Below are 26,791 nucleotides of genomic sequence, written 5' to 3'. Positions count from 1 at the left end.
TAGCCAAGAAGACTGTGCAATGCCTTGCAGATGGATTATGAATCTTGATAAGGTGAACAAAAAGTCAGTCATTGTCAAATCTGAGTTAGCAGGTTGGTCTTTTTAAAAGCACACTCATCCACTGTGAGCCTCAGCTAGATTTCCAATTGAAGTGGTACTCCTGGCTGGTAGAGGATGTTGCTTCATTCCAGATACATTTGTTCCTCCTTCTCTTAGAGCTCCTCTCCATCCCAGCAAGCAAGACATCTCTAGAAAATAATGAGATTGGAACACTTGTTACTACAAAGAATAATAGCTGGCATTTCTTGACAACTTAACTTAAGCCAGGCAATATTCTAGGGCAGAGGTTCTCAATCTGTGTTGTGACCTCTCTGGGGTCAACATATTTACATTACAATTCATAATAGAAGCAAAATCGCAGTTATGAAGTAGCAATAAAGTAATTTTATGGTTGGGTGTCACCACACCATGAAGAACTGTATTAAAGGGTCCCAGCATTAGCAAGGTTGAAAACCACTGTTCTAGAGGTTCTAGGGGAATCTGGGAGGAATGTGCAATTATATCCTGATTTACAGAGGAGGGGATGGGGTGGAATGGACTATATATCACACAGCATCAAGGATGCTCCCTACCTGTGTAGTACTGATTCCTGAATCCTAAAATGAACTAAGAAGCCCCTTTGCTTTTCTGGGTCTCCAATTAGTCTTCAGAATAACTCCAGTGCTCTTAATTTACATTTACATTGTTTTCTTCAACAGGGTTTCTCTGCATAACAGCTCTGGCTGTTATCTGCCTCCTGAGTGCTGGCACTATAGGTGTGAACCACCACCTCCCTGGCAACCCTGTTTCCTTTTAAGTGCACTTGAGGCTTAAACAAACATCTGGAGGAAATCTCAGGTAGGTCAAATGACCACTATGTCACAAGGCTTCAGGTGTGAATAGCAGAGGGTACTGTGCAGCTGTGGCCTCCTTAGGAATGAGGTTCAACCCCCAGTCCTCCCTGTTGGGATCTGCCAATCAGAATTGCCACCTGAAACAAAGTACCCTCGGTTCATGTCTCTGCGGTCCTTCCTTGCTGCAGGCCTCAGCACAGAGCTGGCATACTTCTGTATCGAAACCCAACCTTGGTCCGAGATTGCGGGGTGTTATAAAAGGAGCTTCCATGATGTAGAAGCCTCTGTGTCATCCCAAATCCAGTCCTAACTCCTGGAGCTTGACTTACTGCTGAGTCTATGGCCTAGCATTTGGCTTAAGAGCAGCAACCCTGCCTTTTCTGCATGGTTTCATCAAGACTGATCTGCACCCCTACTTTGCATGTACCAAATAACACCCTGGGTGTTTCTGTGGTCGGAACCCCCTCTCTTTGAAGACACCCCACCTCTTGGCCACCAGATGTCCATTCTGAACTTGAATTTTTCACCTACTGTGATTTCCATATCCCTCTAGACTAAGGCTTATTCGATCCCCCACTTTTTCTGCCATGGTGCCAACTGCTGTTCCAGAACCCTCTTAATACTGTGTATGTGTAGGTGTAATTCACAGGCCCAATTACTGAGAAAATTCAATAGGGATAGAGACACCTGCCGAGCACACGCCAAAAAAAGATGCAAAGCTCAGTTCATCATCCTAAGTTCAAAAATAGAACTGAAAATCAAATAACAATATAGGGTGGGCTTGGCTGACAGGTGCACTCCCAACTCCCCGGCCTTCCTCCGGTTCACATCTACGCCCTTCTGAACTCTAGTATGGTGTGCCTCTTGTCTTCCTATCTGCTCCTTTCCCAACTAACGAAGTGTGCCCAACCAACTGGAGAAGGGGCCTCATCTATGGCCCTCCTCTCCAGAACGGATGGATAAAGTATCCCCAAGAAGGCAGTGACATGAGCTAAGGCTGTCGATGGTAACTGAGACCTTGCTAGAAAGGCCAGCTCTGATATTCTATTAGGATAAATTAATTATACGTAATGAGGTTCATTATGCCATTTTGTACGTGCATATGATATATTTCAGTCATGTTTAACCCTCCCCAGTTACCATTGTTTGCCCTCCTCCTACATCTTCCTTTGTTGGCTGGTTTTGGTTTTTTTTATCATTATTATTGGACTTTAGCATTTTTGTTTTTGTCTGCTTTTTTGTTTTTTTGTTTTGTTGGTTTGTTGGAGGCACGGTCTCACTATGTAGTATTGGCTGGCCTGGAACTCACTATGTAGACCAGTCTGGCCTTGAACTCACAGAGATGCAACCACCTCTGCCTCCTGACTGCTGGGATTTGAGGCGTGCACCACCACACCTGACACTCCTCTCCCACTTCTGCTCTTCTTCCCAACCGACGCTCCTTTTCCACCAGCTCTCTCTTTCATAGTTCATCTGAACCAGTGACAAGCCACAAACTGTTCTCCTGCGGGTGAATCCCACAGCCTAGGGAATGGCCAGGGCCAATAAAAGCCGGCCTTTTAAACACTTTAATATTAAATCCAAATGTGAGAGTCATCACTTAAGGACTCTTTGCTTGTGGTGATTTGAATAAAAATGGCCCCCCATAGGCATATAGTGAGTGGCACTACTAAGAGGTGTGGCCTTGCTGGAGTAGATGTGGCTTTGTTGGAGGAGGTGTGTCACTATAGAGTGGGCTTTGGGGTCTCAGATGCTTAAGCCAGGCCCAGAGTGGTAGTCGCTTCCTGCTGTCTGCAGATCCTGATGTAGAACTTGCAGCTCCTTCTCTAGCGCCATGTCTGCCTGATGATATGGACTAAACCTGTAACCTGTAAGTCAGCCCCAATGAAATGGTTTCCTTTATAAGGAGTTGCCATGGTCTAGATGTTCTTTCACAGCAATAAAACCCTGCGGCAATGATGGTCAGTTTTAACTAGGTGTGTCAAGTCTCAGCACAACCTAGAATTGATCCCCTGGGAAGAGAGTCTTAATGAGGTGTTATCTAGATCAGATTGCCTGTCCTGACTGTTGATTGGTGAGCAAATACTCATTCCATTGTGGGCTGCCCCATTCTGTAGTCACGTGACCCAGAACACTGTAAGTGGGAGAAAGCTAGCTGAGAGCAGGCAGGCATCCATATGCTTTCTTGCTCTTGACTGTGGATATGAGTCTTTAAGCTCCTGCCTTGGCTTCCTAAAATCATGAACGGTAACCTAACCCTGTAAACCAATGAACCACTTCTCCCCTCAGCTGGGTTCTTATTGGTGTATGTTACCACAGCAACAGAGGTTAAACTGCACCAGATTACATGATGCATACTCCTCCTTTTGCTTTTCCAGTACGCCACACCTGTTAGTCTGCACAGATGACTTTTTCCCTTCTTCCCTTTCCCTCCCCCTTTTCCTGGGACCCTGTGTCTGAGTCCCACACCAACACATCAGGTTTGTGGGATTTGCAATGCAGGAAACTTTACAAGATTCCTTCGAACCCACAGTGTCTTTGCTTCCTCCACTAAATTGCTTGAAAGCCCTACCTGAGCCATACCTCAAAGAGAAAAACAATGTAAAAGCAGTCATGGCCATTGCCAGGTGACGGAACAAAGAGTCACATTCAGCTATGTGTGTGTGAAACAAGGTCTGTCACCACCGTGTCTACCCTGCACCTGCTATTACAAGTGGCATAGTTTCTGACTGCTGTCTGATGACTTAATCACCTCTTCATGACTATAATATTTGCCCCCCCCCCCCGCCAATTTCACCTGTGTAGAACTAAGTCTCAGGAATCAACCGTGAATAAGCAAGTAGTTGCCTCACGTCCGCCCATACCCTCTTAGAAATGATTCCAGGCCTCACTTCACCAGGGAGAGGCAAGCCTGCCTGTTGTTTTGCAACTTTGATCAATCAGTGCTTCTGTCTAGGCAATGGAGTTACTGTAAATGCCAAAATCAATTCACAAGAAGGAACTAAGTCATTGTTTAACAATGAACAGCAGTGAATGCAGAGACTCATAGTTCCCAAGATGCAGAAAACAAGCAACAGTAGTGGTCTCAGCTCTCAACAAGGCATGGACACCACCATCTCTAAGGTTTGGGCTACATTGTGGAAGATGGGATAGAGGTCTTCAAGATGTCATTTTCTGCAGTCTAGATGTCTCTACAGTCCAATGCATTCATGAGGTCACAATAGCTGTAGACACCTACACTTGGATAGGCCCTATCCACAACCAGCCATTGAAAGGGGAGGGGCTCATGATGCCCCACCCTTTGCCTCTGAACTACTGGCCATTAATAGATTCTGGAAGAGAGGGAATCACTATTATCAGTTCCGTGCTCACTGCCTAGCCCACCAGGTTCCAAAGATTAGCCCCAAACCCGTGGCCATAGTCAGTCCTATTTGAATTTAGCGGGTCAGAAGACAAAACAAATGGACATGAACACGAGAGAGAAATTTGTGGGGACAAATGAAGGTGGGCAGGGGGTAGGAGGTGACAGTGGTCAATAGTCATTGCTTACACATAGAAAAGTATCAAAGAACAGATTTAACTAATAAAGAAAATAAAAACTTTAAAAAGGAACTAAGATGTGTAAGCTTGACAGATGGCTCAGTGTACCATATTATTAGCACAAGTGAAGTCACAGCACCTCCTCACCAAGGTCATAACACTGAGGTCCGGTCATAGAAACTCAGTGGACACTTCCCTGTTTTTACTTTTCTACTGAGCTATAGAGAAGTATCACTCCTCTGAAATCATGCTATCCTAAGCCCTCTCATCTTAACCAGCATGCTCACAAGTTTCAGTGGCTTACAAGTAGCTCAGTGGCTCACAAGTGGCTCAGTGACACTTGCAAATAAAGTTTCTACTTGAGTTTTCAATACTCACATTTTAGTCTCAGCGATTCAGTACTTTGGATCCATTGGCTGGACTTAAGGATGCCTTCTAAATGGGGTGAAGATAACAGAGTTGTCAATGAGTAATGATACTGGCAAAAAATTATGCATATTTGTAGATTAGTGTGCAGACTGACTAGAGACAGTGTGAAAAGGAAGCTATAAAGAAAAACATCCAAGTTGATACACCCACAAAGAATAGAATTACTTTAGGTCAACGAATGTAACATTGTAAGTGATCTCTTTGTTGCTGGTTTGCTTTTCTAAACAAAGTCGCAAAACCAGTCAGTTAAGACACAATGTATTAATTGGTTAGATGGTACATTTTAACTCAAGAAATAAAATGGTAAAGAAAATTCCTGTCTTAAAATTGATAAACTGTGATACTAAAAGTATGCTTGGAAATAGCCAGAGATGGTGCTCTTAATACATCCAGAAAGTTTGTTTCTTAAAACTCTAAGGAAGAGTATGCTTGTTGAACAAATACATTTTATCTGATTCAGAAATGTTGACACTCAATGCCTTCAAAGACAGATTACCAACCCCACAGTCTTCCTTACAATGAGTACACGCAAAATTAATCCAGTTCACAGAAAAGAGTCCCAAACATGGAGGGCCAAAAAGCGTGGCATTTCCTCCTGGCTGATTCTACTTTTAATGAGATGAGTGAGTGATGACCTTGCACATATCCCATTAAATTCTCAGCTAAACCCTTCACCTGTAAAATGAGGGAGGTAAACTAAATTCTCATTTCTAACTCCCGCTTTTTATAAACCACATGCAAATTTCCCTCAAAGGTATCTTCTGCTAGTTTTCCATTTCAGCTGATTCTCCATAAATTTGAAATAATAATTTTAAAAAAGAGTGATTTATTTTCCTAACAAATTCTGAGTCCTGGACTCTGGCATCCATCTCTGCATGAGGGCACTGATCCTCCAGTTTGTCAGTACAGGAAGGGACCTTACCTCTGCTGCCCTAGATTTCCCCTTCAATGAAGACACCCTCATCCTCAGCGCATCCCGTATCTGAAAAGCAATGGCAGTCAGTGGTCAACAGATGTCAGGGGACGCAGCGGCATTCCAGAGCCCAGACACATGTCCTAGAACTGTAAGACCAGTCAGTCTGGTCAGAGCAACATTAGGTGGTTAAGCATCACACCCAGCAAACAATGGGACTTGAATAAAAGTTGAAGAGTGACAATAGGAATACACAGAGCTATTTTCAAATTGTAGCCATGGTTTCTTTTCTATTTCCCAACAGCACCATCCTGCAACCCTGCCTGTCTTAACAATAAGCAAGCCCATGGCATACAGCATTCTCTTTTTCTTCCCCACAGCTCGGGCCCTGGGCTCTGTTCACAAGCTCAGCAACCCAAGACCCCAGTTAAAACTGTCTCACCCTCCTGCTTCCCTCGGCCACGTGGATTTGTCTGGCAATGAATGAAGCAATTACCTTGTGATCCATAATTGTGCCAAACAGCAGGATGAAAAAGCCCTGTTGTAAAAGTCAACAGAATCGTTAGTACAGCTTCCCCAACAGCACCCCAGTGTTATTTTAGTCCTGCCCTCTGGGTAACCCCTGAACTGAACCTAGACATTAGAACTCCATTTCCACTGATGCAGATGAGCATGCGTTGGCAGAACCTGGCGTGGTGGCTCAGATCTGTATTCCTAACACTTGGGAGGCAGAGGTAGGAGGATCTCTAGTTCAAGGCCAACTAAGTCTATAATGAGTTCTAGTCAAGCCTGAGTAGCTTAGCCGGATGGACAAGCAAATGAAACTTGTGTCCTGGCCTGTTTTGAATTGGGGTAAGCATTTTGTAAATAGTCAACCCTCTGAGATGGTTAAAAAAAAAAAAAATTAAGAAAAGCAAATGAAAACTACAAAGACCCAGAAGCTGGGAGGACCTTGTCTCCATCTGCAGACAAGCTTGTTGTGAAGAAAATCTGATAAAGTAACAATGAAATATTAAATGTAAGTTACAGGGAACACTAGCCAATAAAAGAGAATTTAGCATAACTAAAAGTTTTTTTAGTGTTTTCTATCAATAAAAGAGTAATATGAATGTTCTGAAAAAGAAATGCAGATAATAGATTCCTAAGGTTTAATTAAGCTGCAAAGAGAAAGAAAGAAAGAAACAAAGAAAGAAAGACAGAAAGAAAGATGAAAAGGTAAGGGCTAAATCTACTGGTGTAACCTTATAGTGTAGCCTGGGTTTGGTTCCCAGCACCAGAAGAGAAGAGACGTAGGGACATTAAAGGGAAGGGAGGTGAAGAGGAGAGAAAAAGGGAAAGGAGAGGAGAGGAGGGGAGGGGAGGGGAGGGAAGGGGAGGGAAGGGGAGGGGAGAGAGAGGGAGGAGAGGGGAGAGGAGAGGAGAGGAGAGGAGAATGAAGTCACTAGAGTAAGTTCCACCTGAATCCCAACACTCAGGACACTGGGACAAGAGAATAATTATTATTTTGAAGTCAGCTTGGGCTAAAGAGTAAGACCTTTTCTCAAAATTTTAAAACAGAACAGGGGTCCGGAGAGATGGCTCAGTGGTTAAGAGCCCTCACTTCTCTGGTTGAGGGCTTGTGCGCAGTTCCCAGTTCCCAGCACAGCCATTTGTAACTCCAATCCAGGGGATCAGATGCCCCCTTCTGGCCTTCCTGGGCACTGTATTCACACAACACAAAGACATACATGCAGGCAAAATATCCACATACATAAAATGAAAAATAAAAGGGAAAGACTTTTTTACTTGAGGCAAAAAGAGTAAAAAATTTCATTTCAATCAAGAGCTTTTGAGTTCAAGGAAACAAAGGCTAAAGTCAGTGTTTTCTGTTTAAAACATTTAATAGGTAGGGTGAAACTGGCATAGACCATAATTACTAAAAGAATGAGTGATCTAAACTGGCGTTTCTTAAAAGTCTGTGTTAAGCTTACACTTCATGCGGTGCCTTAAGTACTAGTGACAGGTCAACAGAAACGCTTTACTATTTTATTGAATTTTATTTTATTGAATAGTTACAATATTTAAAATAAAAATTGGAAAACTTTCTCCCAAACACCAGATAGGAAATATTTACGCTTTACCAGCCATACCCCTCTGCTGCAGCTATTCAAATGTGTCATTGTAGCCCAAAGTAAGCTACAAGGAAAACATAAGTAGGTATGGCCATGTTCCAGTAAAATCCTATTTATAAAAACAAACAGAAAACTTGCATTTTCCAAGCCCCAATTAAAAGAGTAATTAAGGCTATCAACCTGCAAGGTGTTTATTTTTTTTAATTACTCATAGGTAGAGAATGCAATCTGATTAAATGATAGCATCTCCAAAAATGCAAGCTTAGAAGAAGCAAGAGGAAAGATTCAGAGAGACCATCTTATCAGAGCATGCATGCTAGAGTGGGAAAATACATTGGAGATCATGCCATATCCAAATGCTTATTTTACCAAATGAGAAAGTTGAGACCTTCCCAAGACCAGTTAACATAGGACAAGATCTATATATAAATGGTACCTAAAATTTATCTCACAGGAAATGGCAAGAAAGAATTACAAGAATCCCTGGCTGGTCAACTTACAAAGTGATGGTCCTCTCTCTGCACTACAGAAAATGTCTATTTTGCTGAGTTCCCTGCAGAAGGATAGCATTACACTTATTTTGATCAAGGAGCAACTTTTTGCATCCATGACCAAAGGGCAGTCATCAATGTGAGAAGATTACCTTCTGACATGAGAGGGTGGACCCAGGGTCACTGAGACAAAAAGGACATTCCCCTCCCACCAGCTTAGTCAACTCCAACCTTATTCCAACCTTATTGGTGGCAAAGCATAGCAACCTCCTGAGACAGGGAGACGGCTAAACATTTGAGGCCACCCTGGCTACAAAGTGAGATTCTGTCTTAAAAAAAAACTTTTCGTTAAAAAATGACTCTATGGGTGAAGGCCCTGGCCACAAAACCTGATGACCTGAGTTCAATCTCCAGGGTCTTCATAGTGGAAAAAAAGAACTGACCCCTGCAATTTGTCCTCTGACCACAGATGTCCTGTGGCATGATTATGCCCCACACATACACGGGCACAGAATGTTCACACAACAAACAAACAAACAAACAAACAAACAAATAACTGTTATTTTTAAGTTGGGAAACTTAGAGACGCCTGAAATCTAGAAAGAACCCTTGGTATCTATGGCAAATAAATCCCAGCCACCCTTTGGTGTCTAGCCAGAAACACAAAGCGATTAGAACTTACCTGGAAAGCATTGAGCAGGGCAAAGATGATATGAAAGACCAGGTGTGTGCCTTCTAGCAAGGTTGCTAAACCAAAACCCCAGGTCAGTCCCAGCAGTGGGGTGAGGATGGCGACATTTTTACTGATCCTGATAGCTGTGGCCATATCCTGAGACTTTGAACTGCCAATCAAAGGCCGCTGAGTGCTAATAGCAACTGCAAGAACCACAAGGAGATTCACAGCCACAACGGCCAAGGCTGGGATGGCAAATGCCAAAAGGGCCTTGGTTTGGTTCCAATTAAGCCAGCAGGCATCTTTTCTGGTGTAGCCTTCCCCGGGCTCTGTGACAGTAACTGTAATGACAGCAATCACCAGGGGACAACCATAGCCAACGACAAAGCCAATGGCCATCATCCGAGACTTCATCATCCTTTGGAAAACAACCAGTATCCCATAGACTATGAGCAGCCCTTTGAAGAGCATCCAGAAGAACAGGGAAAGGAAGAAAAAATGGCTGAAAAATGTCACAGCCACACACCACTTGTGGTCCTCCTGAACATTTGCACTGGAGCCAATGATGAACCACACGTTGGCTGTCAGGAGGGACACGGCGATGTTCACGATACACACGTGGCGCATGTATGATATCTCTGTCACAACCACCCGGGACCAAACCACTGCTTCTACCACAAGGCAGAGCACCAAGCTAAAGATGGAGACGCTGATCCCAATGAAAGTGATATAGTCCAGAACCTTGTCCCTTACAGGTTTGGATGACATGAGAATGGAGAAGGATGTCACAGCTCTGTTGTAGTTACAGTGGCAATTCACTGTGTCGGTGGAATCCAACACCATTTTACATGGGCTCTCAACCCACTGCCTCTTCTCCGAATGCCAACCGACACAGTGGCCGATAGTGTCCTGGGATTTATTGATCTTTTCAAAGGTGAGTATGATTTCTTTCAGATCTTCTGGCAAAACCAGTGACAGGACCAGACTATTTATGGGCTTTGAGAGATTCATAGTTGGCCCATGGACTTCTTTCAGGATGGCCCCCAAGGTTGGAAAAGCTATGCCAATGGCTTGGGAGGTATTGGATGGTAGCTTGTGTAATGCTTGTCTGGGAATTTCTATCAGCACTAAGATATCTTCTGTGTTGTTGTATATAGGCATGGAGAGGTTGAAACTGTTCTTGGAGGTGTGATAGATGCGAGCACCCTTTGTCTGAATGAAAAGTTCATCGACAATGCTCTCAGATTCACCGTGGACTTGGAGTTTCTTGGCAAAGGAGTTCACTGACTCCAACAAATCTGAGCTGGCATTTTTATTGGGAATGAAAGCCCAATTTGAAATGGCGGTCTTGCTAAGGATGTGGTTGGCCATTTTCCCATAGTTCTGCAATGGAGACAAGCCTGTTAGTGTAAAAAAAATCAATCTCTAAACTTCAAAACGTTGGCAGATCTAATTATTTCATCTCATTTTGATACTTGCCTCTTCAAATTCACTACTTATTGCGATTGTGCATTAGTAAGGTTAATGGAAGAAAATTAAAAGAATGTAAAACATACATACTTTAGTATAAAAAATAAAGAAAATCTCAGCTAGTTGTCCTGGCTAGTTTTATGCCGGCTTGATACAAGCTACAATCATTTGAAAGGAGAGAACCTCAACTTCAAAGTATGCTTCAACAGACACAGCTCTAGAGAATTTTCTTAATTAGTGATTGATGAGGCGAGGGTCCGGCCCATTGTGAATGGTTCCATCCCTGAGCTGGTGGTCCAGTCTTCTATAAGGAAGAAGGCTGAGCAAGCCAGGGGAACAAGCCATTAAACAGTATCCTTCCATGGCCTCTGTATCAGCTCCTGCCTCTGAGTTCCTGTCCTGTTTGAGTTCCTTCCTTGGCTTCCTTCACATGATAGACTATTATATGGAAGTAGTATAAGCCAAATAAACCCTTTCCTATCCAACTTGCTTTTTGGTCATGGTGTTTCATCAGGGGAATAGAAACCCTAAGACAGCAGTTAAGAGCATTGGCTGCTCTTGCAGAGGACCCAGGATTAGTCCCCAGCACATGACAACTCACAACCATCAATAATTTCAGTCCCAGTTCTGGCCTCTGAAGGCACTAAACACACATAGTCTACATACATACATGCAGGCAAAACACCAATGCACATAAATAATAAATCTTTTGAAAAGAATATATATTATATGTACATATATACATGTATATTTCATGTGTTATATATGTTTGTCTAAATATTGTTATTGATCAAAGAAATATACTCACAGGAAGATCCCCTATACAGAATATAGAATTCAAGTTCCATGAAATGTAGAAAATCATTTTATGGAAGGAAGTATCTGTGCATTCCATGATAAGATTGACAAATATTTTATAGACACCATATCGCTATATCCCTCCCTTCACTAATAAACGCCAGTGTTCATGAGCACACTAAAGACTCTGAGAAGATGACCTAGGGCTTGCTGGAATAGATCTGTTAGGAAAGTGTTTTCCCAGCACACATGAAGACCTGGGTTCCCTTCCCAACACAGCAAAGACTAGGCGGAGAGAGGCACATCTGAACTCCCAGGCCTAGGAATGTGGAGGCAGGAGGATCATAAGCACAAAGTCAGGCTCAGTTATACAGGAGGTTTGAAGCTACCCTAGGCTACCTGAGACCCTGTCTCAAAAACTGAAACCAAAAGACCCATCTGTGTTTAACACACAGATACTAACTGCTGTTGTGATGCACGACTCCCTTCTAAAAATGCAGAGTCAAACCGTGTGAACTACTCAGGTAGACTTGGTGTAAGGCAGTCACCATGTATTCACAGCCTAACTTTCATGAAGAAGAATGTGTCAATACAGAAAGCTGAACAGAAATGTCTGCTGCTGGAAAAGAACATTTAAAATATAAAATAGCAAGAATTTTAGAAAACTGTCTGTGTTCAATGAGATTAATTTTTTGAGTACCTTCATTTTCTCATGAGTCACATTACCATGTGGTCCATTATAAGTTTGCAAGCCTGCAGAAATATTTTTTAATAACTCTACTATGAATGCAATATTTCCAGATGTAACGTCAGAGGATTTCACAGCATCAACTATGCAGACATAGTCCTCAGGGCAGTATTTGTGGATTCCTTGAAATACATTCCCGATATGAACCTTGTTGTCTATTAAGTTCATGGGAAAAACAGAGGATGCTGCGATGGAAAGACTAGCTGCAGCATTTGGGACCTGAAAAAGAAAAAAAGATAACAAGCATTAGATGAAAGGAACTAAACCACCACAAACAACTTCAATTTCATTGGGAAAACAGACTGACAAGGTGGCCCTAGAAGTAGGTCACTTGCTGAGAGTAGCAGTCACAGGAGGCCTGGCTACCACCAAAATTCCAGAGATCGGGCTAGTGACCCTGCCTAGAATTTGCTTTCAGGATAATGGTTTGAATTGAAAGGTGTGTGTGTGTGTGTGTGTTATAAGCATGTATATGTTTGTGTGTATACAAGTCACAGGATGGAGGGTGTCCTCACCTGTGTTTGCACATATGGACATCAAGAGTCAATGTCGGGTGTCCCCCTCAATCAATCTCTCCACTTTATTACATTTTAGGATTTATTTTATTGTTAATTATATATACCCATATATGTCTGTGTGCAGGTCTGTGCACATAACTACAGATACCTGGGAAGGTCAAGAGAGGACATTGGTTTTCTTTGGAGCTAGACTTACAAAGAGTTGTGGGCCATCCAACTTGGGTACTGAGAACCAAAGCCTGGGCCTGTGAACTGGCAGAGCCCTATTGTTGTTGTTGTTGTTGTTATTATTATTATTCGGTCTCTCACTGAGCTTGGAGCTCACTTTTTGGCTATACTGGCTGAACAGCTAGCTCCAGGGAGGTGCCCAGCATGGAGTTTACAGGCACACATGGCTGTTACAGCAAGAACTTTACCCACTGAGCCATCCTCCACAGTCCTTCAAGATTCTATAGCAAGCCAAATTCGACAGAAATAGGGAGAAGGAAGTTCCAAGTGGAATTTCAAAGGACAATTGTTTGGGTAGGTTAGCTGTTCAAATACTAAAGAATCAAAATTTCAAAAAAAAAATGTACATTTTTCCAAGTGTAAGTTGTTGACCATTTCCTGTTATTTTTTACCTATACTCCCTCAGAAAGTAACTTTGAATAAGTAAGCATTTCTGTTCTCTTGTGCCTCTCACTGTAGTTACAGGGGCTTCACCATGATTCCCTTGGCTATAAAAGCAACATCCTCTGTAATTTCTTTCTAAAGCCCCATTAAATAAAAAATGTGGAGATCCATGTCCTTTGGGGGAGTTGGAGGAAATGGAAAGAAGTGGGTGCCCAGTAGAAGTATATGAGATAGATTTTTATTGTAATTGAGACACGTAGGGACCATTGAATTTTTATTCCATCTACATTCTGTTTTAGTTAAAGGATTGAAAGCATTATAAAAGAAGTCAAGTTTAATTTAAGACATGTTTAGTTGATTTAATACAAGAGGCATACAAATCCACCCATGAACCTAAGCTGATAATTCTCATCCATCATTTGCATTTACTTTAAGGAACTTTTATTTGATTTATTCAACCATCTGTTCCCAAGGTTAGAGTTGACACAATCTCTATTTCTCAGCTGGACTTCTCACCCAAGCCTGGAACTGATCTTTACTGAGAAGAGGGAGAGAGTGAAGAAAGAGGCAAGTACATCAGTGCATGGATAAGGAAAGGCAGCCATGATGCAAGCCACTGGGCAACTTCCCCCAAGTCATTTAGAGCAGATAAGAACAGAAGTGCCACCAACCACCCCCTTACACACACACACACACACACACACACACACACACACACACCCCTCAGGGAGAGGTAGCTCCTGTCACCAGGAGTATACCAGAGTATCACCTGAAACAGGGTGTCCACAGAGAGGCTTGTACATGTTTCAATTCTTTTTTGCCATTTATCTTGATTACATGTGAATTCTATTTCTCCATGGAAATACCAAGGACAGCTCTGGCTACATTTGGTAGATGGGGTGCAAGATCCATCACATGTATCTGAAAATAGGAAGACAAAAAAAAAAAAAAAGACAGAAAAGAAAAAAATCAACAAGTTAGAAATTACCATTTCCACACTGATAAATTCATCTAGTTCATTCTGGAACTTCATGAATAGCTAGCCAAGAAGACAACACTGAACTGCATTCTCAGCAACAAGAAAGAACCACATGGTGGATGGTGAAGCTAGTGTCCAGGAGGAGTGAGCAGGAGGCAGAAAGGGGGAACTCAGGGTATCCAGAAATCCGTGTTGAGAAACTCTGAGGTGGGAGAAAAGGAAAAGAACATGAGAAGGAACACAAGAGCTCTGAAGACTGTGGTAGTGGAAGTGAGACGTGACCCCCATGAGCTCATGTATTTGAGCTTGGTCCCCAGTTGGTTTAGCAAGGTTATGGAACTTATAGGATGCCAAGTATTTCTGGAGGAATTATGTCACCGAGAGCAGGCACTGAGAATGTATAGCCTCACCTCACTTCCAGTTTGCCCTCTCTGGTTGAAAATATGACCTCTCAGCTCCCTGCTCTGAATATCTGCTGCCATGCCTCCACCACCACTATGGACTCTCCTTCCTGAACTAGAAGCCCAAATGAACTCTCTCTTCCTGGTTACCTTTGGTCATGGTGTTTTATCACAGCAACAAAAAATAACTAGCACAAATGCTGAGCAGAAAGCATGATTACATTTGTGATTGAAAGATAATTGGCAGGTGCAGAGAGCAAGAGCCAGTGAGCCTTTCTGTGCAGAGCTATACACTTAGAGCTGGGGAATATGATGACACAGGCAATGCATGTAACCTTTATATCATTTGAGGGACAGTCACTGTCCTTATTCACTGGGGTTACTCTATATACAGTCACCATGAATTAGCGAGTACTGATACAAGGCTAAATTCCTGGGATTTTTCTGCTCATGATATTCTCAGCATGATGAGTCTGTGGCCTTGCTTTGATCTGTATTTCTGAATAAAAACATAACACAGTCTTTAATACATATTGTTGATTCATTAAGTTGAGCTCATAGTACACAGCACTCATAGTGCATAGTGGTTCTTACTCAAGCCTGAACAATGCTGACCTGGCCTACCTAACATATGCATTTTCTCCACCACAGCCATCTTTGGTCTATAAATACTACACAGCATTCCAACATTCTTATTAGAGGATCACTTGGAAAAGAAAAATCACCACTAATAAGTCCCCAAAACACAAAATGATAGATCCTGGTTAGTTTTTCATTGGTGGTGGTGGTAGTGGCAGTAGTGGTGTTCTGCTTGTTTGTTTTTGTTCTTTGTTTTTGAAAACTTATTTTCAGAACAGATTGGCCCTAAGTGGTGGAGCAGACTTAAAATTTAGTACTTGGGAGGGAGAATCAGCCTACATAGTAAGTCCTGTCTCAAAAACCAAAAGCAGAACAGGAAAGAAGGGGAAAAAAATAGCATTGAGTGATATTACAGTGTTGGAATCAGTAAAAACAAGGTAACAAACTAGACACAACTCCACTCCCCGGCAAAGGAAGTAAGTAGGTTTGTATTTTTCCTTGACATCTATTCAGGATACTTATTTTGGCTAATTCATTAACTAGAATAGTACTTAGTTTCTTCATCCACTATTTGGAGATGGTGCCTTGGTGTTGTTGTAGACATACAATGGGACAGCATCTTGCACAACACTTAATGTTAAATACTCAATAATTGCTATCTTCCTTTCTGTCCTCTTTGTTTCCACAGAAAATGAAAAGCCGTGGATTCCTTCCAGACTAATGTGGTTTGATCAGGCCAGACCACCTGAAACAGAGTTCCATTTCCATTATCATATTACATGTGCTAGTGGCCTTAAACCTGACAGTGACTTGAAATGTTTGACTGAAGTCATATGATGCTAAAATGTTAGTAATGATAATGTTCTCATTCCTCTACTTCAGGAGTGGCCAGTCTTATCACCATCAAATCACCCTGTCTTGCTTTACCAGAACTCAGATCACAAGAGTATTGCATATATTTAAGAACCCTGAATATGCCTTTGCAGGAAAGAATAATAGGGCCCTCTTGACCTGCTCTGAGTTTAACAAATTTACTTTCCTTCTAAGTTTGAAAATGGACATCAATCTACTGTTGTAGAGCATGTGTGAATATGTGCCAACTTGCCTAATTAGTTACATAAGAAACAAATTGTTGATAAACACAGACAACTCATGAAAGGTTATTATTGCATTGCAAAGTCTGAGGTCTGAAGACATGCTGGCACCATCCACCTCCTTCTCTATTTTTGCCCTGTCTCCAAATGAATGAAGACTATTCTATAGCCATACATACCTTGCATCCGACTAAACTTATGCTTCCATGAAGATATTTGAAGTTCATTTTTATCCTGAAAAAAAAAATTTCCAAAAGAACATTTACTGTGTGATGTTCTCTCTCAGTTTAACTTAAAGTATCCATGCAAATGCAAAGAGGAAAAGTGTCCAAGGCTAAAAAGGAAACTGTGACAGACTCAAGTGATTGTCTGGAGGGAACTTGCTGGACAAGTCACAAGTGAGGACACTCTGAGGGCTAACCTTGTAGGTCACTTGAGCTCTGAAGGTCAAGCTAGTGGATGGGGTGAATCTCTTGTAGTTTTAAGGATCCAGAGAGAACATAGAAATGGCAATTACACCATCAAGCTAGACTCTACTGACTGCATGGATGGAATACAGCTAAGGAGAAACCCCAGTTACTCAAAATCCATCCTTAGGATCAAAATAATAGAAATTAAGAATATTCACTGGGTTGCAATCAAATCACAAAGCTTTTATACAAGTGAAGGATTATAAGTATTGCCTTAAAGTATAAACTTCGATATGATATAGATATGATATATGATAAAGAAATTAAGAGTCTGTGAAGCAAACAACTCCCAGAGCCAGAAAAAAATAAAACTAAAGAGATCTGAATCTAAATTGTTCTGCTGCAAGCTTTGGTTTGTCCCCTCTTGATAGTTACCTGCAAACAATCTCTGTGGCTTGCACAGGGACTGCCTGTGCTATTATTTCCACCCCCTCTTAACTTTTGTTGATATTCCATTCATTTGAAAGTTACTATCGATAAGAGTAAAGTTATGGTCATACAAAGATGACCATATTTGGCATGTGACTGATCAGATTCCTAGACATGTAAGAGAGGTGATTTCTCTTGGGATAACACAGCAAAAGATAAAGTTTACCTTTTTGTGAATCTTGGGTTTAGACTGAGAATATTCTGTGGTCAGGAAAAACACTAAACAGCAAACAATGGTGACCGGGGGCTTCATTTTCACACATGAGGATTTTAACCTGCAACAGAAGAGCAAGAAGGTAGATACAGCTGAAGGTGATGACTTTACTTGATCTACTCAGTACACAGCAGGGTAAATATACCAAAGAGAGCCACAGTGGGGTGGCTAGAGTCATGGGAAAAACAGGAGACTCAACTGAGAAAATGACTCCTTCAGCTTGGCCTATGGACAGACATGTCTGTGGGCATTTTGTTGATTAATGATTGATACAGGAGGTCCTGGTCCACTGTGAGCAGCTCCACCCCTGGGCAGATCTTGGGATGTATAAGATAACAGGCTGTGTAAATAATCAGGAACATCCCAGAAATCAGTGTTCAGTTGCTATTCCTGCCGAAGCTTCTCTTGGAGATGGACTGCAGTTGGAATGTGAAAGAAGAAGCCCTTTACTCCTCAGAGTTGCTTTCAATCAGAACATTTATCATAACAATAGAAAGCACACTGGGTTACAAACCAAAGCAACATTCCTTAGGAGAGGACTCTAATACCTATTTTCAATCTAATTAAAATGAAAAAAAATTAAGAATTTCTCTCATCATTGATCTCTCTACCAGAGGAGACAATGGACGTATCCAGAAAGATGCATGTTCAGCAAAACTCCAGTCCCTATTCTTTACATCACAAATTTCTTGAAAGTCATATTTATCGAATTTTCTAGGGAGTCTGGGAAGATGGTCAGTCACACCTATAATCCCCTATGATTAGGAAGGCTAATACAAAAAGAACCCTGGGGCTCACTGGCCAGCCAGGCCAGGCAAATCAGCCAGTTCTGGGTTAGTGAGAGACCCTGTCTCAAAACAATGTGCAAAGTGACAGAACAAACACAAAACACAACAGTGTCATCCTTTGGCCTACGTGTGTGTGTGCGCACGCGCACGCACGCACGCGCGCGCGCGTGCGCGCGCGCACACACACACACACATACACACAGGGAAGGGACTATTCAACTGCTGTGCATCAGGTCACATGGAGACAAATAATGAGATAAATTAATGTACATACCTGTCTGCTACTAGATCAAGTGCTGAGACTCCCTCAGTAGAGGAGTCAGCTACTATGCAGATAGACTGAAGGCCCTGGGGAGTACTTATCTCTTCTGTACCCATATCTGCATTTCTTACCTTTTCCATGACAATCTTTCAAAGTCATATCCCTAAGAAGGTATCACCACAGCACTTCCATGTGGAATAGAAGCAATTCAGACCCCTTACTTTAAAAAAAAAAAATCCTTATAATTTTTCTCTTTGAGGTATAGAGCACAGAAGAGGAAAAATAGCCTAGGAGATGAAGCTGGGTTGCAGGTTCCTGTCTACTATTTACAAACTGTCCTTACCCAGCCTGTTTTCCCACTCACCTCCTTAAAGTCACTGTAGAACGACACTAACAACCAGCATTTATCAGGTGACTCGAATTTGCCAGAAACTACTGCAGCTGATGTGAGAGAGTAAAAGAAAAAAAAAAAAAAAAGACAAGCTGTATTGGTTACTTTTCTGTTGTGAGGTTTGGTTTACGGTTTCACGGTGATGTGAACTCATCACGGGCAGAGGGTTGTGGCAACAAGCAGCGGACACTGGAACAGGGACGTGAAGCTGAGAGGCCACATTTCAATGCAAGCATGAAGATGGAAGCTGGCACAGGATGCTCAAGACGGGAGTAGTAGGGGAGAGGGAGATGAAGAAGAGAATATGGGAAGACAGCAAAAACGAGGGATCATTTGAGGAGGAAGAATGGAAACCTAATATAGCAGAAGATTCCTAAAATAAATACATATAAGAAGGTGATCTAAATGAAATCACCAAATAATGGGGGAGAGAGAGCCCCAATTGGACATCGCTTGTCACCAAATGAAGCTTCCGGTAGTGGGGATTGGGTTACATCTAATTAGTTGTTGGCCAAAAGGGACCCATGAAAATCCTCAAACAACCCACGCTGTTTCCAATACTATAGGTTGCTATCCACAAACTGACAGCGAGGCGCCATTGCTGAAGATAATACCTTCACAACTCATTGAACATGGAGAGGCCATGCCTACATAGAGCCTTCACCCCTACATGCTAGTGTCTCCCGTACAGAGGTACTCTGCACACTACCAAAAGAGAAAACAGAAACATCAACCCAGCCGCAAACCCTTTGATCTACATGCTGTGGTGCCTGCAAGAAAAGGAGGCACAAAGCTTATGGGTGTAACCAACCAATGTCTCCTCCACAAGATGGAACCCATATGTGACATCCTTGGGTGACCAAGAACCTGAGACTAGCTAGCCTAGGGACCTACGGTAAAACCAAATACTACTGTTCTAAAAATAAATAAATAAATAGAAATTAAAAAGTAGCAAAATAACGACTCCTAATGACATTCTGCTACACTCACAGATCAGTGCCTTGCTCATGCATCATCAGAGAAACTTCCTCCTACAGCAGACGGGAACAAATACAGAGACCCTCAGCCAGACATTATACAGAGAGTGAGAGACCTAGAGCCCTCAGTCCCAAAGGAAGATTTCTCCAATAAATCCCTCCCCCTCTGGCTCCGGGAACCCTTCTAAAGAGGAGGCAGAAAAAGTGTAAAGAGCCAGAGGTGGTGGAGGACACCAAGACCACAATGCCCCTCTAAACCAGCATCGCAGCTCATACGAACTCACAGATACAGAGGTGGCATGCACGGGGCCTGCCAGAGTCTAAACCAGGTACCCAAAGCTTCCAGTTTGGTGTTCTTATTGGATTCCTGAGTGTGCAGGCAAGTGTGTCTCTGCTTCATGGGCCTCCTCTCGGGCTTTTTTCCTTCTGTTTGTTTGATCCAATCCCAATGTGATGGTTTTTGCTTTACTTTATATTTTATCTTCTTTGTATCCCTTAGAAGCCTGTTTGTTTTCTGATGAGAGACAGAAAAGAGATGGATCCAGATGGCAGAGGAGGTGTGGAGGAGCCGGGAGGCAGGGGAATGAGTAACTGGGATATATTGCATAAACAAATGTATGCTTTCAACAAAAGGGAAAACATTAAGAAGAAATAAAAAGGAAGTCTTCGCAGGGAAACGGAAGCAGGAGGAAGGACAGCTGAGGGGTGGCAATAAATTCGCAAGGACTCTGGGACTGTGTGTACAGAATTCATGATCTTACAGTGTGGGTGGAAAGAGGCCCCGGGATCTGATTGGCCCATGGTTGTGCTGAGCAATGCCGTGGTAGACATTGTGATGGTTAGTTAACCATCACAAAACAAAATACCAGAAGAACCTGTGTAAGTCATCTTTAAGTGCCCACACATTTCACAGACACGCCTGACTTTCAAATTTCGTTACCATGACACAATTAAAAAAAAAAAAAAGCATACAATATGAATCAGTGTGCATAAACAAATATGCATATAGATCTCTATATACAAAACGGAAAATTAGTCCCTTCCCTGACATGGCCTTTTCCAATCCTTCCTCAGTACTTTTCTTCACAATTACTCTGAAATCTCCCTCTTGAGGTATGTGTATCAGGCCCAGAGATGTAGAACAAATTCTGAAGACTAAACAAAGTCTCCTCTGCTGGAAAAGAGAACGAGAAATGTACAAATAGGCAAAATGTCCACAGAGGCGTTTGTAAATAATAACACCTGCACCCGAGGCTTCAAGACAAGGGCTGCTTTCCCCACACCGTGTTTAGTACAGGAATTTTGTTTAAAGCTAATTGTGCTTTCCAGGCATGGTGGATACACTGCTATGCCTGGTACACGGGCTACTCAAGCAGGAAGTTTGTTTGAGGCCATTCTGGCTTGCACAGGAAGTTCCTGTCAAAGGAAGGAGGGAAAGAAGCAGAGAGGGAGGAAGAGGTGGAGAGAGAAAGAGAGAAAAAGACTAAATGAAGAGAGAGACGTAGATGCAGAAGGAGAAAGAGAGGAAATGAAGGGGGAAAGGGAGACCGCGGGAAGGAGGCCAGCTTGCTAGAAGAAACTCGGGCACAGCAATGTGACATGATGTATGGAATTCCCAGTGACAGGGCTTCTGCATTGTGAGTGTTAGGGTGCAACGGATCCAGTAGTCACAAATTGTCAAGCTCTTTGAGAAGCTCTGTGAGACAAAGACACATGGTATATATTCCTACCAGCTAAGAAACATTTAACAAGCAGACAATGTTTATACACACGTGAGGCCATGACTGTAAGAAACATAAAGCTGGAGCCCATCACAGTTAGCTGGGTGGTGTTGATCGTTTGTCCTATTGTTGTCAGAGATCTGTGATGACATATCATTTGGTGTGATAATTACTGTATGTTCAGTTTTTTTTTTCAGTTCTATCAAATACTAGGGGAGAATTTGAAAGCTGTTATACAACAGGAACCACTCATTTCTAAGTTTTGCCTACTCTGGTTGACATGGATGGATGCTATAGATGATGTCAGGTTGGTCTCAATGGGGTTTGTTTTAGTTCTTGTAAGAAAGAATTGAACAGGAGCCATCCCTCTAGAACTCAGATGTAACCAAAGACAAGAGCTGGCATGCTCTGTAAAGCAGCGAATACATTTTAAGAATGGAAATTAGGGCTGGAGAGATGGCTCATCCATTAAAGACTAGGCTTACAACCAAAAATATAAGAATGCAAATTAAAAGATTTTAAAAAAGAATAGCAGTGTCCTCAAAGCTCACAACCAGAGGTCAGTGTTTCAGCCAATAGGGTGGAGGAAGCACTGATATTTTTATTTAAACCTTCTTAGATTTACTATTGATTAATACTTAAAGTGAATTAAGGGCTGGTGACATGGCTCAACAGATAAAGACCTGTTAGCAAGCTTGATGACCAGAGTTGGATCATGGAACCCATTTAAAGAAAGGAAAGAGAGATCCAACTCCCACAAAGTTGTCCTCTGACCTCATGTGCACACTGGGACATGAACCTGCACACCTGCACACCTGCACACACATGCACTGTAAATAAACACATGGAAATTTACACTTAAAGTGAAGTTTACATTTTGCAAGATTCCAAACTGAAAAGTTTCTATTAATGAATTAAGTCCCTCTCTAGTCTTTGGCAGCATCTTGTACGTAGTATGTTATCTCTTAATCAGATAGAAAAACACCTAAGTACTATTCTTAAGGCAACAGAAAGGTGCAAGCCATCCAAAAGAGCAAAGCGCAGCTCTCAGGCAGGAACCTAGGCTGTCTCACCTGGCTGGACAGTTCAGCAGTTCTTAGTGAAGACTGAGTGTCAGGCCTTACCCCATGGAAATACTAAGTATTGCTGCACATATGTGGTGCTCAGCTTTGTTCTGCAGTATGTTCAGCTTGTTGGCAAGTTGTGTGCATCTTTAACATCTATCACTGTGAATCATGGGTGTGGTAGCAGAGATGCTCCCAGTAGGAAGATAGTTCACTGGCTTCTTAAATAAAGACCCTAACTCAGGGATAGGTGTATGTTTCCATGGAAGGAAAAAAAAAAACACCCACTTGGCTCAGGAAAGGCCTTGGCTTCAAACCCCAGCATGTAATACAAAGAGAAAGAGAGAGAGGCGCTAGGACTCTGTGGGAGAAAACAAAATAAGCAGGGTTCTTGGGGTACCACAGTAATGCATATGTATATATGGGACACTTTCCTATTATCCACCAATTTTTTTCCTCAGCCATTTGCAATGGGAACCAAATGTGAAAGAAAATAAAACAAAAGAAAATTTTAACAATCAGGGCATTTATATCCACTGGTTTCAATTTTCTTTGAATTTGAGAGCTCTGTTTGCTTTCCTATGGTAAGCAGTGTAGGTTTCATGTACACTGGGTTCAGTGCCCTAAACTGGGATTCTGTGGAACCTTAGTTTCAAGCTATATAAAGAATGTTACAGTAACTCAACCTAGGGAACAAAATAAACTACACCAGGCTCCCTCTCACCTGCAACACACACACACACACACACACACACACACACACACACACACACACACACACACACACACTTCCTTCAATAACAGTATTGTTTCATCCAGACTTTAGCAAAATTACATCAGCAACAAAAAATGCTTTGGGGGCTGAGAAGAGGTTGGGTAGATGACTCACAGGTTAAGAACACTGGCTTCTCTTTCAGCTGACCCAGGTTGATTCCCAGCACCCACATGACAGCTCACAACCTTCTGGGGGTCAGGTCCCGGGACCTGCTTCTGATCAGTGCAGATACTACACGCACATACTGCATATGTGCACACAGGCATATGTGCAAGGAAAACTCTAGCTTGGGGTCAGCTGCAGCAATGGCGTAAATAGCGAGCCACTTGACATTTGCAAAGAACCTCTCTCTGGTTTCTATGCTGGCCCCCCAGTGAGGGCAGATCCACGCCTTATTCGCCTTATTCTCGGAGTGAAGAGCACAAGGTACTAATTTCAGCCAAGCCACCTAGCGCGGCAGTTTCTCAGGACCTATAAAAGTCAGTGACGCACAATCCAGATCTCTCCTTCTGTCCAGAGCAGCTTGCCTCTCCACACACCCTGACAAAAGTGTGAATTACCCTCTGCCATCCACATTCACTTCTCACACAATAATAAACAGCAATTCTAAGCTGCCAAGTACAGCCAGGCTCCCTGTTGTAACCTAGTGATTACAGAGAGAAAATAACATGGGCCGGCCTCAAAGGCTTGAGGGGATAACGCAACTAAATCCACTAGCCAGCCCAGAGTGCTAAGTAACTACCTCTCCCAACCTATTTACTGTCGTGGTCATCTCACACACTCCTATTGAAGAGTTCTAGTCACAATGGGTCAAGAAAATCTGAGAGAAAAAGAAAAAGAAATCTTGTTAGCCAGGAGATGGACATCTGCAGTCTCTCCATCCTCAGCCAACTCAGCATTTGTTCAGAGTGGAAAACCCTTGTTGACTAAATGATGAGTGAATGAATAATCTGCAGATTGAATGAGTGAATGAAGCCCTTGCCCACCATCTGAAGGTTTGGCTCTAAGACCCGAGGAAGCCCCTCTGTCCTTAAGAATTGGGTGAGCATACAGATGTCTCCCAGTAGCCTCCTTCAGACACCAAAATCCCTACATACTTAGGTCTTTTCCAAAAAAAAACTGGTGCAAGCATTTGCACAAAACCTCTGCTGCATGTTACACTGTCGCAAAAGCTTTGTAAATAGTTGTTAACCTGGCTTGTTTCGGAAATGATAATGATAGACACGTCTGCACGTGTTCCGTTCCAACACAGGATCATCCCTGATGCTTTGCGCACTCCCATTAAAGATGTGGGTATGGAGCACACAGACACAGGCGATCCAGCTACTTGCAACTCCAGATAACTTTTGGACCCTGCTGAGGTTGATAGAAATGTTCCTTCTCTCATCACACCTCCATTTTGTTGCAACATCTGGGCCCTGATTTAAAAAAAAAAAAGTTTATGAAGTTTCATGAAGGAAAGAAAGGAGGGAGGAAGGAGGGAGAGAAAAAGCATGAAAGAAAGAAAAAGAAGACAGAGAGCGGAAAGGAAGGGAGGAGAAGGAAGCGAGGTAAAGATGAGGGCACGGGGTGCTGGCTGTGCATGTGTCCCTCGAGTCATAAACACTGATGCTGAGGACAGATCACAAGAACTGCATGTTCCTGAACACCACCTCCTATTTGTTCCCTCTTTCTTGTACATACAGCTGAGTTTCTGAGTGAGTTGTAATTCCAAACAACCAGTCTTTCTGGGTCCTGGGACTCACTCCTCTCATTCACTAGATGAGGCTGTAGGATGAGTCATGCTCGCAGAGGCACTCCGCACCCGTCTCAACAAGCCCCCGGGAAGGACTGACATCAGGATCCCAAAGAAAATAAAAGGTCAGGCCACGAACTGAAAAGTAGACAGCGGTGAAGGATGACTGGCGTATGAGCTCTCAAATGCCTTGATTATCTCCTCTGCAGTGTGAGAGAGAGGCATATTCTCACTTCTCTATTAGCCTTGAGGACAGCATCTGGCTTCATACTCCTTGACAAATCCTACTATTTTATGGGAATGACTAATTCAGAAAGGTTAACTGGAGGATGAGGAACTCAAAGAGCGAGAGGGGTGTGTGTGTGTGTGTGTGTGTGTGTGTGTCTAATTCCATAGCCATATATCCCTACTCGTGTTGTGTAATTAGAACTTTGATTATAGCATCAGATGGCTAAATGACTTGTTTATATGTTGACCTCAATAGTAGAGTCTATAGCCTGGCTTTCGCTGGTTCTCTTTCTCCATGCGTGAAGTATAGAGCCTTGGTGGAAGAAGAACTACAGAGAGCTACTAGAAATAAAACCAGACCCATCTCTTCTTGGCTTCCACCCATCTCTTTGTATCTGGATCCAAATGTGGTCAGCTCTTAGGAAGCACAAAATTTCAGAGTAGGGAAGCATCTTCATCTCACCAACTATCTCAATACTCAAATAATTATAAGAAAATATTGATGCTGGCAATTTCTCTGTTCTGTGAAGAACATATAGCCAACAATGCAACACCCAATAAAGCAAGAGCCCAACACTCCCGCAGTTTCCCTGTGAGTCCAGAGCACAGGCCTTCAAGCAACCCACAATGTCCACCCAGACCAGGGGGACACTGTAGGAAGGGGTTTCCAGCAGTCACTGTAGGTAGTGCTTTCTTTTGCATTGCCACAGAGACAATTTGTCAGGGTCATGAAAATAAGAGACAAGAGTTTTAAAGGTTTGCGTTTCATCTGAAGGGAGTTGAAATTTTTCTGGCATGGAGACAGCGCAGAAGCAGTGAGTCGAAGTGGCTGGCAAGGCACTTTGCATTCTCACTCCAAGGAATGAGCAACGCAAGCCAGACAGATGGCCCCGTGAAGAAAGACAAATATAAAACACGCTCCAACTCTGAGCTAGCCACATTCCAAAAGGCATGAAAGAGGGGACACTGCAGAATCAAGCATTCCAGAAAACACATTCCCCCAACTCTGGAACGGTGCAGGGAAAAATCAGCTGTTTACTAGGAAAGGGATGATGGCATGGGCCAAGTACTCACGCATCCAGGAAGTAGATCTGGCTGCCCAGAAACCGACAGTCACCTGGCAGGAAAGTCAGCACTGAACTGCGTACCGTGGTGCCCCACCATCACGTGGCCACACCGAAACTGTACAGCCCCCTTCAGCGATAGTGACCCATCACTATCTTTTGGATAGTTAGTCCCGGAGGCCCGAGTGAGTAGCAACTGCCGATGGGGAGAACCCAATCTGTCCACTGCAAAGCAGCCCACAGCCTCCAGGCTTGTGTGAGGCTGTGATTCACCCCACAATGGGTCTGTCAAGCATGCCTAAGAGAAATTACAGGTTTCTCTTGTCTGAAGCGAATCCATTAAAGTGAGTCACTTGTTTGTCCTTCGGTTCTTCAGCTTTATCTCAGATGGTCACGTGACAGTCTGTGTTACATCTTCCCTGGT

General features: G+C 42.8%; 1 protein-coding gene across 1 annotated transcript; it reads right to left on the bottom strand.

Moving 5' to 3' along the window:
• Positions 1–26,717, bottom strand: Adgrf4 (adhesion G protein-coupled receptor F4). Its single transcript, XM_051204345.1, has 10 exons — positions 26,452–26,717; positions 17,315–17,423; positions 16,429–16,483; positions 13,966–14,117; positions 12,019–12,285; positions 9,060–10,433; positions 6,272–6,313; positions 5,785–5,844; positions 4,812–4,865; positions 1–248 (listed from the first exon to the last, which is right to left on the bottom strand). Exons 2-9 carry the CDS (start codon positions 17,399–17,401, stop codon positions 4,821–4,823), a joined length of 2,082 nt encoding a protein of 693 aa, XP_051060302.1. The 5' UTR covers positions 17,402–17,423; positions 26,452–26,717; the 3' UTR covers positions 1–248; positions 4,812–4,820.
• Positions 26,718–26,791: the final 74 nt, after the last annotated feature.

Source organism: Phodopus roborovskii, unplaced genomic scaffold (assembly GCF_943737965.1).
Source record: "Phodopus roborovskii unplaced genomic scaffold, PHOROB, whole genome shotgun sequence".
Taxonomy (NCBI): Eukaryota; Metazoa; Chordata; class Mammalia; order Rodentia; family Cricetidae; genus Phodopus; species Phodopus roborovskii.
Note: the sequence above shows the minus strand (reverse complement) of the source record. Positions and strands in the feature narration are given on the sequence as shown.